At 39.9% G+C, this 16,560-nt stretch overlaps 1 protein-coding gene across 2 annotated transcripts in view; it reads left to right on the top strand.

Annotated features, from left to right (window-relative positions):
* Positions 1 to 16,560, top strand: part of AP3D1 (adaptor related protein complex 3 subunit delta 1) — a 44,374-nt gene that overhangs the window by 3,332 nt on the left and 24,482 nt on the right. Inside the window, exons 2-6 of one of the 2 annotated variants that reach the window (XM_054805304.1) lie at positions 11,027 to 11,122; positions 11,838 to 11,918; positions 12,682 to 12,762; positions 14,679 to 14,786; positions 15,135 to 15,264. In XM_054805304.1, the coding sequence (XP_054661279.1) occupies positions 11,027 to 11,122; positions 11,838 to 11,918; positions 12,682 to 12,762; positions 14,679 to 14,786; positions 15,135 to 15,264 (496 nt within the window). Of the gene's footprint in view, positions 1 to 11,026; positions 11,123 to 11,837; positions 11,919 to 12,681; positions 12,763 to 14,678; positions 14,787 to 15,134; positions 15,265 to 16,560 lie in introns of those variants that run through there. The other variant, XM_054805305.1, reaches the window with a different exon arrangement.

Raw genomic sequence — 16,560 nt, 5'->3', positions numbered from 1 at the left:
ACCTACTGTGTTCTTGCTTGATGGTTATGTGTTCATTCTGTATCGCTGGAACTCTTAAGCTCATACCCCAATGCTTGTTGTGAAGGAAATGGAGCACCACGAGCTCTTTACCAATAAATTTTAAGTGTCCTCCTCGGCTCACTAGAGGAACTGAGAGGGTACTGGAGGCTGCCTGGCACTTTAGCTCTCTTTCTTGCTGCAGAGTGCTTAATTACCTGTCAGAGGCTGTTTTCGTTTTAGTTTCTAGTCTGTATCCAAAGCTGACCCATTTATTTTGAGTTTAAAACACTGAAACTGAAGTGATGGCCTTCTGTAAGGATGAAAGGTAAGGGATAGGAGTTAGTTAACACAGTGACTTTTCTGTGCAGATACCCTCTGTCCATTTTCCAATCTTCTGGGGAAAATTGGAGCTGCATCGTCTTTCTGTGAAGTAAATGCTAGTGTGGAAGGAATGAGGTAGCATAACAGCATTAGATCTTTTCCTAGTTTGACGTGTTGTGTTTACTTTCACCAGTCTGTACAGATGCTTTAATCCCTGTGGTGTTTCCCAGTGCCAGTTCAAGTTTGAGGAACGCCAAACCTGCAGGGAAGACTTGATCCTATTCCATTCTCCGCTGACCTTCACTTCTTGTATCTCATTCTCTTTCATTTGGCAAGTTAGTCCTTTTGATAATGAAAGCAGTGAGTTTTTCACCTGTTACTAGTTCGTTTTGTACCTGATGGAATAACTTCTCCCACTCTGTGCTTACTTTTTATGGATGTGCTACAACAGCACGCTCAAGAGGGGAATGGCTCGTACGATAGGCTGTTAAAAGTATAATGGATATTTCCCCAAGATACTCCAAACTGAGAAATTATTTCTGTTTAGAGATGTTCTCCTGAATGTGAAATAAAGGAAGGGATAATCCTTTGATGCTATTTGGCTCTCGCACAGTGTTTTGCATTTGCAGTTAAGTTTGTTGTTCCCAACAAGAAAGCTACTGTCAGGTGCTATGGTGAGAGATTCCTTTATAAAACTGAGATGATAAAATAACAGGATCAGAGATGTTAACTCTGGTGCTTAGTCCTGTTCAGACCATAGCCCTCTGTGTTTCAAGTGTCTTTGATTTACTCGGACAGCACTTGAGGGAGAAGTGATTAAAAGAAGTCCTGCATGAAATGTCTGTGCAATTCTCTCATAACTTGAGAAAATTGCCTCCGTCTTCTTTCAGAGAATCTACTGCTTATGTGCCAGGATTAGCACTTCACATTTTTGGTAATCAATACTTTCAGGAAAAAGCATGTTAAAAAAAATCCACATTTTCTTGCGTGTAGTGTTCGGTGATAAGTATCTCGTTGCTGGTTTACATTTAAGTTGTTGTTTCTATAGAAGCAAGTTGGAGGAGCTAAAGGAGCAATCAGTGTTTCTGGCTGGGAAAAAATAAAAATTAATTTCAGTTGATAATTTAATGCTAAATGAGAGGCATGTTGAATGGCCGTGCCATGAAATACGTATTTCACTACTGAGAAAGACCAGGCTTACCAAACTGGCAGCGTGTTCTCACTTAGTGACTGTTACCTCAGGACAGTGGACTTGTATTGTTAAAAAACCTTTTCCCCTAAATAAAGGGCTGCTGCGCTCGACTGCACACTTCCAGATACTTCTCTGACAAGTTTTCAGATGAAATGGCGGCATAAGGAGCTTTGAGGAATCCTTTAACATCAGAAAAGTCTCTTGGGCACAGCCTGTCATCAATGAGTCTGAAGACCGTCTAATGCTGTGGTCTTCTGACGGCTCGGCCTCCAGCCACTACTGCAGCATTAGCATTTAATGGTAAAGGATATGGGATGGAACATAATAGGGGAATTTTGAGGAATGCTAAAAAGCTTGTTGGTGCCCAAGATGAAAAAACAGCCCAACTGATAGGCGGCGTGCAGTTCATTGGTGTCAGACAGCTCTTTCAGTCCCTGATGCTCGATCAGTTACTGCTTGTCATACGTGTGTTAATATCTTTGAAGGGAGCTCATTATTCCACCCACTTTCAAGTGGATCTAGAGTTGCTATTGTTAATTCTTTGAGCATGTGAATCACTGGAAAAGACAAAGTCGGAAGTAGAAACAATACACAAAAGAGGGTTGGATAAGGACCTCACACCAATTGGTAAAAAAGCAGACTGGTAGCGGCCTCCAGTGTGACAGTGTTCCTGCCTTACCTGCTGTGTCACGGAAGATAAAGGGCCTGGAGCTGTGGAGCACAAGCCAAGAAGTGGGCTTTTTCTTGTGTGATTACAACCAGAGAGCAGCTGAGGCTTTGCATTAGTGCTGCCTTTCATTAGCTTCTTGCTTTCTCCTGGGTTAAATATTACTTAATTGACTGTGGCATGAGTGGGGCTAATAGCTTTGTTCCCAGTCCAGATCCTTTTGTAGCCATCTCTTTTGAGGGTTTGAAATGCTACAGACAGATCGCTTTCTCACACATGTAAGTAAAAATTCTGCCTAGGCAAGTCCGGAGGAGAGGAAAAGCTTCTGGTACCTCATCCTATGAAATGGAGTGGCCTATGCGCTGCACTTTTCTCAAGGCTAGTGGAAGAACAGCCAGAAAAATCAAAGTCAAATAAAGATATGAACTACACTTCTGTACTGTGGTCATCTTCAGAGAGTTGTTTATTTGATGCTTTTTGATGCAGCTCTCTTTGTCCCAGTGCTGAGTGCGGAAAATGGGGCCTTTTGTGATTTCCTCCAATGTCGTCAGTGTCCACAGAAGTGACTGAAAAACCTCTTCCTCTACAATGTGGGTTAGTGAATATATTTGGTGTACAAAGGGTACCTTTAGTTTTTTCACTCAGAAGTGTTCTTTGGTAGCGTGTCCCGTTTCTGGTGCGATGCAAAGAGCAGTAAGGGAAGCACGAAACAACGTGCATCAGAAAGTCCGAGTCATGGGACCAGTTACAAAGAAGCAGTTGTGTTCCTTAGGTTATTAAAAAAACCTGATCGCTCCTGCTGAAAAATAGAAATGCTTCGTAATCTAGAGGGGAGTCTGCTTAAATCCAGGTGGCAGGAAGTATAAAGGTATTTGAGTAAGGTAAAAGATGCAGCAAACAACATGGTTAGTGGTAGCATTAGTAGTTCATAAAGGAGATGAATATTTCTTAAAATAAGAATACATTCAAAATAACTGACAATACTTACAAGTCCTCTTGAATGCTGGTGTGTAACTGGGCATGAAAAAATGTCTGGTTCGTATGGCTTACCTCCTCAGTCACTGGCCAGTGGGCTGATCAAAGGGTGATTGAGTGCTGGTTTTTGTATTAGCTGGGGGGGGTTTATTGTTCTTTTATGACCTGGACGTCCAAACCTGATAGCTTTTGCTGAGAGATTTGTGTGTTAAAAGGTATATAAAGGGAAGTAGGCATCAATGTAGGTATGTTGAAACTTTCTTCCAGTGGGCTCAATCTTCATGGCAAATTCAGGCTGCAAAATATATGTATCACTTGTAGCTACCGTGGTGTGACTAAGCTTCAGCCTTGAGAAATGTAAGTTTGTGTAGAGAGCGTGGTATGATCGTATGGCAGGGAGTAGGGGAACAAATTTACTTTAATTACACAAATATTTGTACTGAATTTAAGAGTCAGTGATGGCCACAAACCATCTTTTTCTTTGTTGTCCTTCTTACCTTTCCATAACTGAAAAGTACTCATAGCTTTGCATAAATCTGTGTTACATCTTTGCAATATTTTCAGTGTTACATTTTTATATAGTATTAATACATCATTAAGCATCTTTTTTTGTGATGTTTCCTTCTGAACTAATTCTAGTCAGCTGAGTCTTGGAAACAGTAGTTACTTTAGTTCATTGGAAGGAAGTGACTATTTGCTATACGTACAACAAAACACATGCTCATAACGAAGCCTACATTTATCAAAACCTGAAATCATGCACAGAAATATGTCTGGAACTAGCAAATTGAAAAATCTATAGCTTGCACAGCTTTTTGCGTAGTAATATAAAATTAAAAGTTCGAGTAAATCTTGTGTTAGCAGGAATAAGCGCTTTTATCTGATGCATCTCTTTAGTCTTAAAAGTTGTCTGCTCTGGTATGATTTAGACAGCGCAGGCCCCCGAGGATTGTTTAATTGCTGTGCAATTAAATTTACAAATACTGTGATCAGACTGGAGGCATATTTATATTAAGGACTACTCAGACTGGAGATATATTAAGGGACATCTCTGGAGTCTTGCTGATGATACGTGCTTACTGATTTATGTTGGACTGTTGGGTTTTGCTATCCAATACCCAGTTAATTGTTGGCATCTTGGCCTAGCCTGCCTGGGTGGCTGCTCCAGCTGCTGACATAGGTGCTCTTTTTCTGTGAAATACTTCAATTGGCTCTGGGTAAAGCACTGAAAAGGCGCTCTCCATGGGAGCCTGCCGGAACACCCCGGTGCTTGGAGCGGTGCTGCCGATGCTGCGGTGCCCAGTGCGTCTGGGGCAGCGCCATCCTCTGGGTGCATGCGGTGGCCTGGGTCTCGCGTGGAGTCATTTTGGACAAGCAGCTGCAACTCTACATCTGTTTCTTTTTGGAAATCCGATCCTTCTGTGTAACGTACCTGTTCGGAAGATTGTTTGTGGGTTTTTTATACAGTGCCTTTTGGTGCTGTGGTGGTTTGTTTGGGGTTGTTCAGTATCTGCTCTGAAACTGGTAGGTGTATGCTACTTGCTTAGCATCTCTCTGAATTTTAAAAATAAGGTTTAAAGGGTTTCATTGGTTTACAAGTCATTTTAGGATAGATGGATGCATCTTGGCAAATTTCAGTCAGTATGTATAATTTCAGTAAATGTTAAGAAAAGAAAAAAGTGTAAATTGCCTTTTTGCGTTCCTCCATCAGTGGTGTTTGGCCAAGGAGTCTTGCTATCTCACTTTGGTCGTAATGGACAATGGGGTAGTGGGTAATACATCACGTTTCCAATAAATAACACAGGAGAAGACTGCTGCAAATGAAATGGCAGAGGTAGACCTTCATGCCTCCAGTGTTTACCACTGATGAGAACAGTATGTTGGTCCAGGATCTTAAGGCTACCAAAAGATCCAGAAGATGAGTGAATAAATCCCTGGAAAGCTAGGTAGCAATGGCAAACTTTTTCAAAACGCCTTTCAAGTTTTAACATGTTTTCTGAGCTCTTTATGGCATCTGATTACCCTCTGCACCATTTTATTGTGGCTTCTGCAAACCTGCTTAAATGAATGCTGTGCAATTTCTTAGTTATTGCTCGTATTCTGTTACATGCTTATCTAATTTTCTTGGTTTATAGTTGTAGTCAAGTTAGTTGTGAGATTGCGTGTGCCTCAATTATCTTTCTGTCCAGCCATGGAGTAGTCTTAACGAAGGATCCTGTTACTTAGCTCAAATAGCTTTCTCTACAGTATTTAAATATTATGTTTTTAGTTATGTATGACAGAAGTTAACATCTAATATGTTTTTCTCTAGCGCTGTGTCCAAGTGAGTGGAAAGCAGCATGTTTTTGCTTTTTTATGCTCTTGTGTGTTACTTCAGTTGATTTACTCTGTGCTATGATGGTGCAATGCTTGTGTTTCAGGTACTGTAGTCAATTCTAGGTGTATAAATTCTCTTTGACTAGTTCAGTGGTGTTTGTTGATGTGAAGTACTGCTTTTGGGGTTTTGATAGAAGCCTGGCAAGTGATACATATTTCTTTCCAGCCTTCTTCCTGGGTTAGGAAGTGGCAGCTGATGGACAATGTGCTTGTAACAGGATCTTCTGCTGGAAGAACAAATAAATTCAACAGTTGCTTCACCTCTGCAAGGTGCCTGTGGTGTAACTGCTTTTTGTGTTAAGCATTGTAGTCATGTCACATGGCTTGCATCCCACAGGTAGTATTTCTTAAGATTATTTTTTTAAAAAAAAGGACAGTTGTTGCTAGGTTTCTGGAAGTTGGAGCAGTGGGCATCTTCCCCTCATGTGAGATCGTCATGTGCTTGCACTAAATGTGATTTCATGGAGTTAATGGCAAGCGTATGTCTCAGTGCTACAAAAAAGATAAATCCTACAGTGCTTAAAAGAAATGTCGCGTTTTGTGCTTATTTCAGTTATTTATTTTTATGTCCTACTTATTCCAAACTTTTTCTGTTTTAGAGTGGTGTAGTTATGCATTTATATCGGCTCATATCTTGCTCCTTGTGATGTTCGCTGTTAATCACTCTTGCCCTAAAATGTACTTTCAGGGTTAAACGCAGCAAGAGGAATAGGGACTAATGTTCGCTGACATTTTGCTATTTCATCTGGGTGGAAAGCACTTTGTTCTTGCAGTAAGTGACAGGTTTGAATCTCAAATCAGCTGCAGCAGATCCAGTGGATCGAGGCTGGGTCCTGACGAGGATTTGGGAGGACCTCTGTTTGCTGGACTTTGCCCAAAGTGGTAAGAATGTGAGTTTGCCATCTCTTGGTTTCGGAAGATGGTATATGGCTGAGAGAAGAGTACAGCTTCTTTAAGACTATGGGAAATGAATAGCTTTCATGATTAAATTTAATGTAAAGGTTCTGCAGTGATATCCATTTTAATCATTAGTGTCTTATCAACCGATGAAAGTACAGCATAGTCACAGTTCCTAGGAATGTAATTGTTGTTCAGTTAGATTGGGGATTTTTCAACTTTGTTCACATATTGCTTGAAAAAAATATTAGTCTTTTGTGAACCTCTCTGAAATTGTCAGCAAACCCCAAGTTCTCTCTTGGCCAGAGCTTGGAATAAAATTTTAGTGTTTTTCAAAGTTAATTCAAAAAACATGGCTTGGGAAATGAAAAATCCTATGAACGGACATTTTGGCTTCTTACCATGACCCACTTTTCTCTTCCTCCCTCCCTCTGTTTCAAAGGGATTGTCTTCGATTCATGATACCTTTGTTCTTATTGTAGCCACTTGCACTAGCTTAAATGCACATATTTTCTGGGTGAGGTCTTGGAATTCTTGAGGAATTTGGGCTTATTTTAAAAATTAGCTTGCTTATGTTGCTAATGGATATAAAATGCTTACTGCATCTGTTTGGTGGAATACATTAAGAAATGGCAGTTGTGACTTTGCTGTACTCACAGCTTTGTTCAGTAATTACTGCTAACATCTGCATGCTTTCCTTGGGTTTTAGCTGCGCTGCTCTGAGTTCCTGTAATCTTCCTCCTTCTGAGGGATATGCCAGAGTAGCAACCACTTGGGTGATTGTTTTTTAGCATTTCATTAAGGAGCCTTTTCCACTGAGTTGGGAAAGGCTCCTTTACCATTTGGCAGCCTAGCACAAATAAAAGAGCTCCTCTCAGCTCTTTTCCCTGGGTTATCATATGCCCTTCAGCTTTTTGACTGCAGACTTGCAGCTTTTCCTGGATTGCCATCATTCCGAGGGTGTTCTGTCGCTTAATGGCCCTGCTTGTTCTCCACTACACCAGGAGTGAAAGGCTTCCTTATAATTGCCTTGCTTGCTCAAAGCAGTCTGGCTGGGAATGTCCAAAGGTCTATAAATATTGTGACTTAGAAGTGTTCCTGTTGATGGCCGAAATGTGTGAGCAATTGAGTAGCATCCCGGGAAGACTTCAAATAAGACTCTCACAGAATTAGTAAGGAATTAATAGTTCAGAAATATATTGCTATCATAATCAATACTATGAGCATAAATTAACTCTGAAGTATCTTCCTTTTGCATTCCTTTGTGGGATCTAAAAGCATTTTAGGGAAAACTGAGCCAGTTATATCCTGAGAAGTACTTATTTTTAATTACTATATTAGAAGGATTTATGCAAAAACTATCGGTGAATCAATGCCAGGGAGAGTATCCAGATTTTGTCCTGTTTCAGTATGTAAATGTTGGGGTGTTTTTTTCCTGCAAATATTTAGGCCTTGCTGAGTGACTACCATTTTTTCTTCATTGCGTCAAGCGGCGGTTCTCCCTTTCACCGTGTAGCTTGGCTGTCTGAATTGAGCAGCTTGCAGGCTGCAGCGTGGGGCCTGAGGGTATCGGTCAGCATGGAAATGCTTTGGTGCAGCCTCCTGCCTGGTGCTTTGCAGAGGTCAGCGATTCCGCTAGCCAGAGACCGGGGAAAGAGCTTCGCTGAAGATCCACGCATGCAGACTCGTTTCCTTCATATTTGTGTAGCTGTTAAACGTGAATCTGGCTGGGGTGTGGTGGTTGGGGTTCAGATACCAGTGGGAGACTAAACAGATCTGTTTTCTTCATATTGCTCATTCATGACAGTGCTATTCCACAGAGATTAACAAAAAGTTAATACCTGCTGATCCTTTAAAGCTTTCTATAAATAGAGAGTCTTTCATTCCTTGGAGTCTGTTAGGATTTGAAGTACAGCTATTTTGGAAGGACTTCTCTCTGCTCTTAAATCACTTATTTTAGTTTCAGATCTGGTTCTGAGTTCTGTAATATGCTTTTCCAAAAGTCGCTCGTTATGTTAGGCTAACTGGTTGGCAGGGGTTTGCCCGCAGGCTGCTGGGCCCATTGAGTGTGGCTGGTGACTTGGGAGCCTGTATTTGGCTGTGCCGGGCTGTATGTTATTGAACTTCTCTGTTCTCTATTTTCTTTTTTTTTCCCCCTCCTGGTCACACAGTGGTTTGTGTTTAACTCCCAAGAGGTTGCCAGGAGGCTTAAGCTAGTGTTTAAATGGTTTGGGGATAAATGCTGTGGGAAATGACAATAATGTTTTCTGGTTATGGACGTAAAGGCCGAGAACCTGTGTGTTAGTCCTCTGCGCTGAGAACCAGTGCTGACCTTGCTGGCCAAGGTGTGGCAATGAGATACACACATAAAGGATTCTGTGACACTGTTCCAGCGTGCTCTTAGGTGTGCATAAAATATTCAAGGCTAGGTACAATGTGTTTGTAGATCACTGGCATGTTGTGTAAGTCATTCTGTCAGCATCTCTGATAAAGTATTTATTTTCTACTATCAGAAGTTTTTTAGTTTATACTGAAGAGTTTAAACTTCCCATGGGAGTTGTCTGGACCTGAATCACTCTCAGTTGAGTGGTTTAGAATCCCAAATCTTCTGCTTCTGAGGAGAAGTCACCTGGACTATACGTTAAGCGTTTGGGGCAATGCCATCTTCAGTTTTGGCAAATGTGATCCACTCGCCCATATCCAAGAGGACAGATGAGTACCTCTGCAGAGGAAAGAGTTGTTTGGTGTTTAGCATGCCCTCCCTTAACATGAAAATTCCCCTTGCAAAGATAGTGTTTCTACCCCAAATACAGGTATTTAGGAATATCTTAAATTTCATCAAGTAAACTTACTTGCCAGCTTTTTTTCCACCAGACCTTCTGGGTTACATGATGCTGGAGCACAGGGCTGCTGTTGAGGGACTTCAGCAGGCTGCAGGAATGGGTCAGATGGGAACTCCATGAAGGTCAATGAAGGCTTTCAGTAAATGTCTCAAAATAAGAAATGTGGTTCCACCTGAGCTGACCCGTGCCATGGAGGAGCTGGCTTTTATCCCTCTGTGTGAGGCTTGAGAGAAAAGCCAGATAAATTATTCTGCTTCTATAGAAGCTGTTAAACCAGTGAAGCTGCTCCTCCTCTGAATTACGTGTATTCACCACGGACCCTGATGGTGGATGCTAATTCTGGTATCGCTAGACTCTAAATGATAGCAGTGTAAAGTGTCGTTGCATGACTGCTGCTTGGAGTATGAAATCCCTGCATTAAAATTCGGTTGCTACCTTTCCTCACCTGGATCATTGCAGTGTTCCTTTGCACTACAGACTTTGTACAATTTCTTTTTATTGTCACCTGCTAGTTATTAAAAATAACATACTCTGCTTCTAGCAGCAAACTTTTATGACTTGAAGCATGAGTATCGCTCTAGGACATTGCAAAAGACCAATGAATGGTTCAGATAATACACAAAATTTAGTGTAGAGGGGAGAAATGTTAATTAAAGGCAGGTCAGTAGACTTCTATGTTGAAAATATCTTTTTGGTGGAAGGTAATGGTATTCAGGCAGGATTTTACTTTGGAACTAGGTAATGCATTTCTGACCTGGTTCCTCTGGCAGTTGATTTATTTATATTGAATGTGAAATGCCCTGGTGCACGCGTGGCTTTCTAAGGAGAGATTATTTCTCTGCTTTTAAATTTTCATGATTTCTGTAGCAGATACCTTCAGTACTTAAATCATAATTAATTGTGAACCAAACGAGTCTCTGACTGAGCTAAGCCTACTTCTAAAGTAAAATCTGTACAGATATTTTTAAATCATGCATTTGCCACATCCCTCCCACAAGCACAGCCGTGATTGTTTGGAAAGAGATGAAGGACCAATATTTAAATGTAAACATTTTGACATTTGGTGCTCTGAATTACTGAGAAATTCATACAAATAACTATTGCTTATTAAATGTGTAAATGGCAAAATGGCTCATCTAAGTTGTGAACCACGGAGGGGGTGTCCTTGCCATGGTTGGGGTGGATGACGAGGGTGACAGCCAAGAGTACCTGCGTCCCGTGGGAGGTGCACATCTGCAGTGCCAGCCATGCACAGCGTGCCCAAAAGTAGAGTAACTCGTATTTTTCTCAGTCACCTTAACTTCGTGGGCTATTAATAGTGTTTGACACAGTTTTTTTTCTAGACACGTAATGAATGGGTGATCTCTGACTTCCCATTGAGGTGAGTGCCTAGTGCATGTTATAGGAATGGTGGAACTCAGGTTTTGTTCAGACCCCTAGGGACACAATCTCCATTAAACACCTTTTTTCGCAAGTCTTTGAAACTAGATCTCTGGACTGAACAGTATAATTGCGAGGGAGATGGGGAAAAGGGAAACCACTGAAGAAACATCTCTGTCGACTTTCAGTTTTGTAATAGAGTTGTGACGTTTCTTGTTAATGAGTAGTTTTGTCAGAATTTAAGTGCTTACCTAAATTGTGTGTGTGAGAGACTTGGTGCTTGCAAATGATGAGTTCTGCTGCTTCTGCCCCCTAACGTGCTGGATATCTACAAAATGGGTAAATGCGCACAAATTTTTGTTTGTTTTTCCTCAGGCAAAATACATCTCCCAGTGCATCGATGAGATCAAGCAGGAGCTAAAGCAGGATAACATTGCAGTGAAAGCAAACGCAGTCTGCAAATTGACATATGTAAGTGCCTTGCTGCAGTACAATGGATAATCACATCTTTATTTTGTTCTTTCTTGCTGACTAGGAGTCAGTCTTTGGTCTGAATGCCTGCTTTTCTTAGACTGCAGTTCCTTAGACTGTCGGAAGTGCAAGCTGCAGGTGAAAATCCTCCCACGTGTGTCTGATGTCAGAGGCTGCATATTCCCACACTGTTCATTGTGTTTGCACTAATATTGGTACAATTCTTTTTTATCGAGACTGGTCAGGAAGTTAATCTGATTTAAAACTAATCCAATTTAAAAAGTTGTTTTCAGCTGGATTGTTTCTTATCACACAGTTGCATGAGCACTTGAAACTGGTGTTTGTTTCTCTTTGCACAGTCCTTTGTCGAGAAGGAGAGGAGGGAAATACTGTTAAAGAATGATTTTTGTGGTTCTGTTCTGGTTTTTATTTAAAAAAAAAAATCCAGGGAAAAAACCCCTTCACAATGATGCTTATATAACTGCATATGTAGTACCTGGCGTTAATGCAACCTATTCAAAACTTGCTTTTCGTGGCACTTCGGGACTACTTCCACTTACTGCGAGTGGCGTAGAATGTAGTGTTACTCATAAACTTAAGATGTCTTATAGTATTATTTTTGGACTTTTGTTCCATCCTCAACTTTCTGACGTATCTTGACCTATTTTCTTGAGTCTCTTATTTCAGAAGTTTATCTTGGCTTCTCTGCTCACAGTTACAGATGCTGGGCTATGACATCAGTTGGGCTGCTTTCAATATTATTGAAGTCATGAGCGCATCGAAGTTTACATTCAAAGTGAGTTCTCTGTGTAACTACAACTGTATTAGCCAAGCTGCTTCATTACTGTATTTAATGAATGTATTGATGCATCATCTTTTGATTTGTTTACTTCAATATGGAAAGAAGTAGGCTGTATTTGTTTCTAGTAAATGGATACTACTTGGCCTGTTAGTAGTAGGCTTTTTCTACCAGATGTTTGACAATAGCAGTCAGATATCTTTTGTGAAAAAGCAGAGTATTTTTATGTGAAGACCACCTAAGATTCCTAGTAGCAAGCATATTTTATTTGTAACAGCTTTATAATTTTTCCTGAAAGGTTTTGTTCATGCTCTGCTGTGGTACAGATCTGTTTCATCAAACAGGTGGAATGTTACTTCATAAGGAATAGTTTCCAAATTGGACTTTAGTACCTGAAAGTCAGGAGTCAGCACAGACAAAATAAATGTAATATTCTCCATTTCTTCTACTGACAATCCTACCTTATGTCTACATCTTCGTGCTCGTTGAACCTGTATGTTCTAACAAATTAGGGAGGGTGAAGCTAGTTTTATTATCCTTAAGATAGATGTATTATCACTAGAGATGTTACTTGTCTGAGATTATTCTTTCTTGATATAAACCCCCTTTTCTAGAGAACCCTATCATGCCGCCTCTGTTATGCAAACCTCCTGCCTAATTGTTCATCTTTTTAATATTGCTTCTGAAGCTACCAGTTGTTGTTTATCTAAACATTGTCTAAACTTACTTAACTTTTTTTTTTCTCCTTACCCTTTTACAGCGAATCGGTTACCTAGCTGCCTCTCAGTGCTTTCATGAAGGGACTGATGTAATTATGTTGACTACTAATCAGATCCGAAAGGTAAACTTTTTACTCCAGTTCTTCATTTTTTCTTGCACTGTCTCCCTACTTGTACGTTCAAATCTGTACAAAGTATTTCTCTCTTAGGATTATAAAGATGTTTAAGTAGAATTCTATCTACTTGGTTTACAGTCTACTCTCATCCCACAAGCTGAAGGATTAATGAAATACTTAGAACCTATCTGTAGGCTTCCCTCGTGCTGTCTCATACCAGCTGTCTGTGTTTATTCAACACTGTGAATGGTGCCAACAACCACCTTTGTTAATATTACTAGTCTCTTAGGCAGCACTTAATGTGATGGGTAAGAAAAATGTCCCCATTCCTGAAGTAAAATGAAGAGTCACCTGGCTTCACAAAATTTCTATTGGTGAGGGCCCATTTTCTTCTGGTAATAACAGATCAGGCTTTGGACTTCTTTGGTACAATAATTGCATGTAAAAATGGTGAACAGTGTATGTAAAGTTGTGTTCTGTATTAATGTACCAAAGTGTGTTGCGTTCATTTTCATAGAGCTTTATCACTTAAATTTTTTCAGAGCTATTGGGCTGCAGCATTATTTTTCTGTTCTTCAGATTACAGATACTTTTTCAAAGCTCTTAAGTTTAACTTTTCAGAGTAACACTGCTTTACATCTGAACTGATCCAGTACGAGATGTGCCTGCGTTTTTGCCATCTAAGTAGCTAAAATGTCTTTTTACTTAAAGACAGTGGGATGTTATCCAGTGTCTTCCCTTAAGAACTAGTGCTTTTCCCTTTAAAACTGTTCTGCTCTAACAAGTGTATATTTTTAATAATGTCCATCCATTTTTTTATTATGAAGACCTTGAATTTCAGTCACTAGGCTACTCCTTCCTTTTTGTGCCTGAGTTTTTACTTAAAAGCATCTTTATGCCTTTTCATGTTTCATTGATCTAGCAACTTTGTGTTTTAAGGGGTTATCAGTTCTCAAAATACATTAAAGCCAAAATGAACTGCAGTTTTGTTGCTCCTGAAGAAGTAGATTTCACTATTCTTAGAGAATCCAATTTCCTACCACCTGCAAAAGGTTTTAAAACAAGATGCAAATAACACAGAACCCTGAAGGACTGACTATGTTTAGCTCTCCTAAAGCAGCCTCCGTGTACACGTGAATCTGGACAGTTAATTCTGGTAGTTCATGTGGGAATGCTCTGTGCAGTTCACTTCATATTTTTGTTTCCTAATAACTGCAGTTAAGGAGTGATCCTGTGATGCTCTGTATTCAGTGAGGTCTGGTTTTGTAATCTATACTTGAACATACTTAGATAGGAATATTAATATTCAGAGTCTGAAGCTTAGAAATACCTGAAAGACTATGTAGGACACTGGTTGCAAATAAGTCCAAGGAAACTTGACCGATAAAATGTATTCTACACCCTAGCTTGTCATGTCTTTATGGACTGAAAGTTATGGTGCTGCCAGCAGCTTGGAAGGAAAGTAATCTCATTTCTCTGAAAGATTAAGCTAGGACACTGTTAAGCACTTGACAGGAGTGCCTGTTCCTAGTGAAGTTGATGACACTTAGGCTTTGACTTAGCAGCGTTAGTATTTAATACCGGATTTTTAGGACTTTACACATGTTTCTGATCACGTCATGAGTTTTTAAAAATAATTTGTCATTCCTAAAATACCACCAAGGTACGATATCTCTAATTGTTTTTATGTTGCAGTCATCCATCTATTGTTTAATTGCGATTCTTCATGCCCATTATTAAACCCCAGGTTAGTGGTATTTTAGCAGGTGTTGGAGGATGTTCCTGTTAATAGTTGATATAAATATTCCCATGAAGTAGGAGCTTTGCTTCATATGCGTGGGGTGAATGAAACTGGTCTGAGAAAATTGTTTCTCAACATTCTGTGTGATTTTAAATTTTTGAGCCTGTTTTTCCTTTTTTAGGATCTGAGTAGCCCTAACCAGTATGATACTGGAGTTGCACTGACTGGCTTGTCCTGTTTTGTTACTCCAGATCTTGCCAGGGACTTGGCAAATGACATCATGACACTGGTGAGTTGATAAGATTGAAATAACTTTTCCCTGTAATTAAAGAATGTTAAATTGTTCAAATCTGGTAAATATCTGTTAAATTTAGAACTGTTACATGTGAAAACTGATCCTTTGTTCTTGTGGGGTTTTGGGGGACCTTAGTTAGCTCAAGAGGATTACATTGAATATTTCTGTTAGTTCTGGTGATAAGTGACAGTATTTTGCTCTCCCCTTAAAGCTGAGTTTTTCAAAAGTAGTTGAGTCTCCCAGAAAGAAGTTTTGAGACGGTGGTGTGGGCATAAGGACCTTGAGAATAATTCTGGAAACACAAATGTGCTGAGAGCCTGATTGCAGTTGTTTCCTTAACAGATGTCTCATACAAAGCCTTACATCAGGAAGAAGGCAGTGTTAATCATGTACAAAGTTTTTTTGAAATACCCAGAGTCCCTCCGTCCCGCATTTCCTCGCCTTAAAGAGAAACTTGAAGATCCAGATCCTGGTGAGTGAATTTTAGTAGATTACTTCTGCTCCAAAACATCTAGGTATACATGCTTTTAGAGCTTGTGGAGGCAAGAATACATGAAAAATGCTGTAATCATCTTTTGGGTACTGATTTGCCTGTTTAATAGGTAGATGAGCATATGAGAGTTTTGACAGATGTTGCCATATTAAAAATACATTCTGTAAAGTGTCCAGTTCTTACTTCAAACCCAAAGCTACTGAAACTATATCAGTGGATTAAACCTTAATGGGACAAAGCTACTTAATCATTCCTGGTTGGTTGCTTGCTTAACTTGACTATTGAAAATATTTCAGTTGATTTCAGGGTTTGGGTTTTTGTTGTTTCCTGTGCTCTCTTTTTACAAAGCTGCAACTATTGGCTTGCAATAGATGTACTTAAAATAATTTCACATCGCTTGGTATATTTCCTCCCCCCACTTCTATTTTTTAAATTTAAAGTTTGAGTCCAGACTGCTGTTTGGGCCCTTCAGTACTGTGTCAGTGCAATTCAGTTGCAGCAGAGGAAGCTTGCAATTACTCTGTATGGTATTCCCACTTCTACTCAGCTTTCCCAGAAGGTGCTGATCTTCCCTCACTGCACCAAAATGCCGTACGCTTGTTTCAAGAATTCTGTGTGTGATGCAGTTCTGTGATCTCCAGTTGATTTGTGTGTTTAGAGGGAGAAATTTAGTTGCATGTACTGGACTAATTTGGTGCAGGCATGTAAGATTCATCTTCCAGGAACAATCTTTCTAAAGAAAGCAAAACACACACACACCCCCCTCACCTGCAAACAGAGGGGAGAAAATTACTTATTATGCTTTATGGAAAGAGGACTACTCTACTACAAAACCTAGACTATCTGGACTGAAAGATTCCAAATTGAGAACAATCCATTTAGAGGCTGAGCAATTAGAAAGGAATGAACTTGTCTTGTCAGATTGCTTAAAGATTCATTATTTTTTTGTTGTTTTAAAGAAACAAGAGTGTTTTGAAACTTTATGGTGGGTAGGATTATTGATTGTTGTGTTGTCTGTGTCCCACAAACAAGCTATCCACAGTAAAGGAGGAAGGAAGCTGGCAGCATCCTCTTCTTTCTAATACTGGATCCAAAGCAGATAACCAGCTTGCTGATATAGCCAAAATTAAATAAAATCCTTTCTCGGTTTGTTTTTACGTTCTTGTGTTTAGTTCACTATTTTGCTGTTGGTAATGAGGCTGAACCATTCCTCTTGGACACACAAGCCTGAATCTTTAGCTGCTTTTGTTCTGGAGGTTCTGCACCAGAAACTTC

Source organism: Grus americana, chromosome 28 (assembly GCF_028858705.1).
Source record: "Grus americana isolate bGruAme1 chromosome 28, bGruAme1.mat, whole genome shotgun sequence".
Taxonomy (NCBI): Eukaryota; Metazoa; Chordata; class Aves; order Gruiformes; family Gruidae; genus Grus; species Grus americana.
The sequence above is the reverse complement of the archived record's forward strand: the minus strand, read 5'-3'. Positions and strand labels throughout refer to the sequence as shown.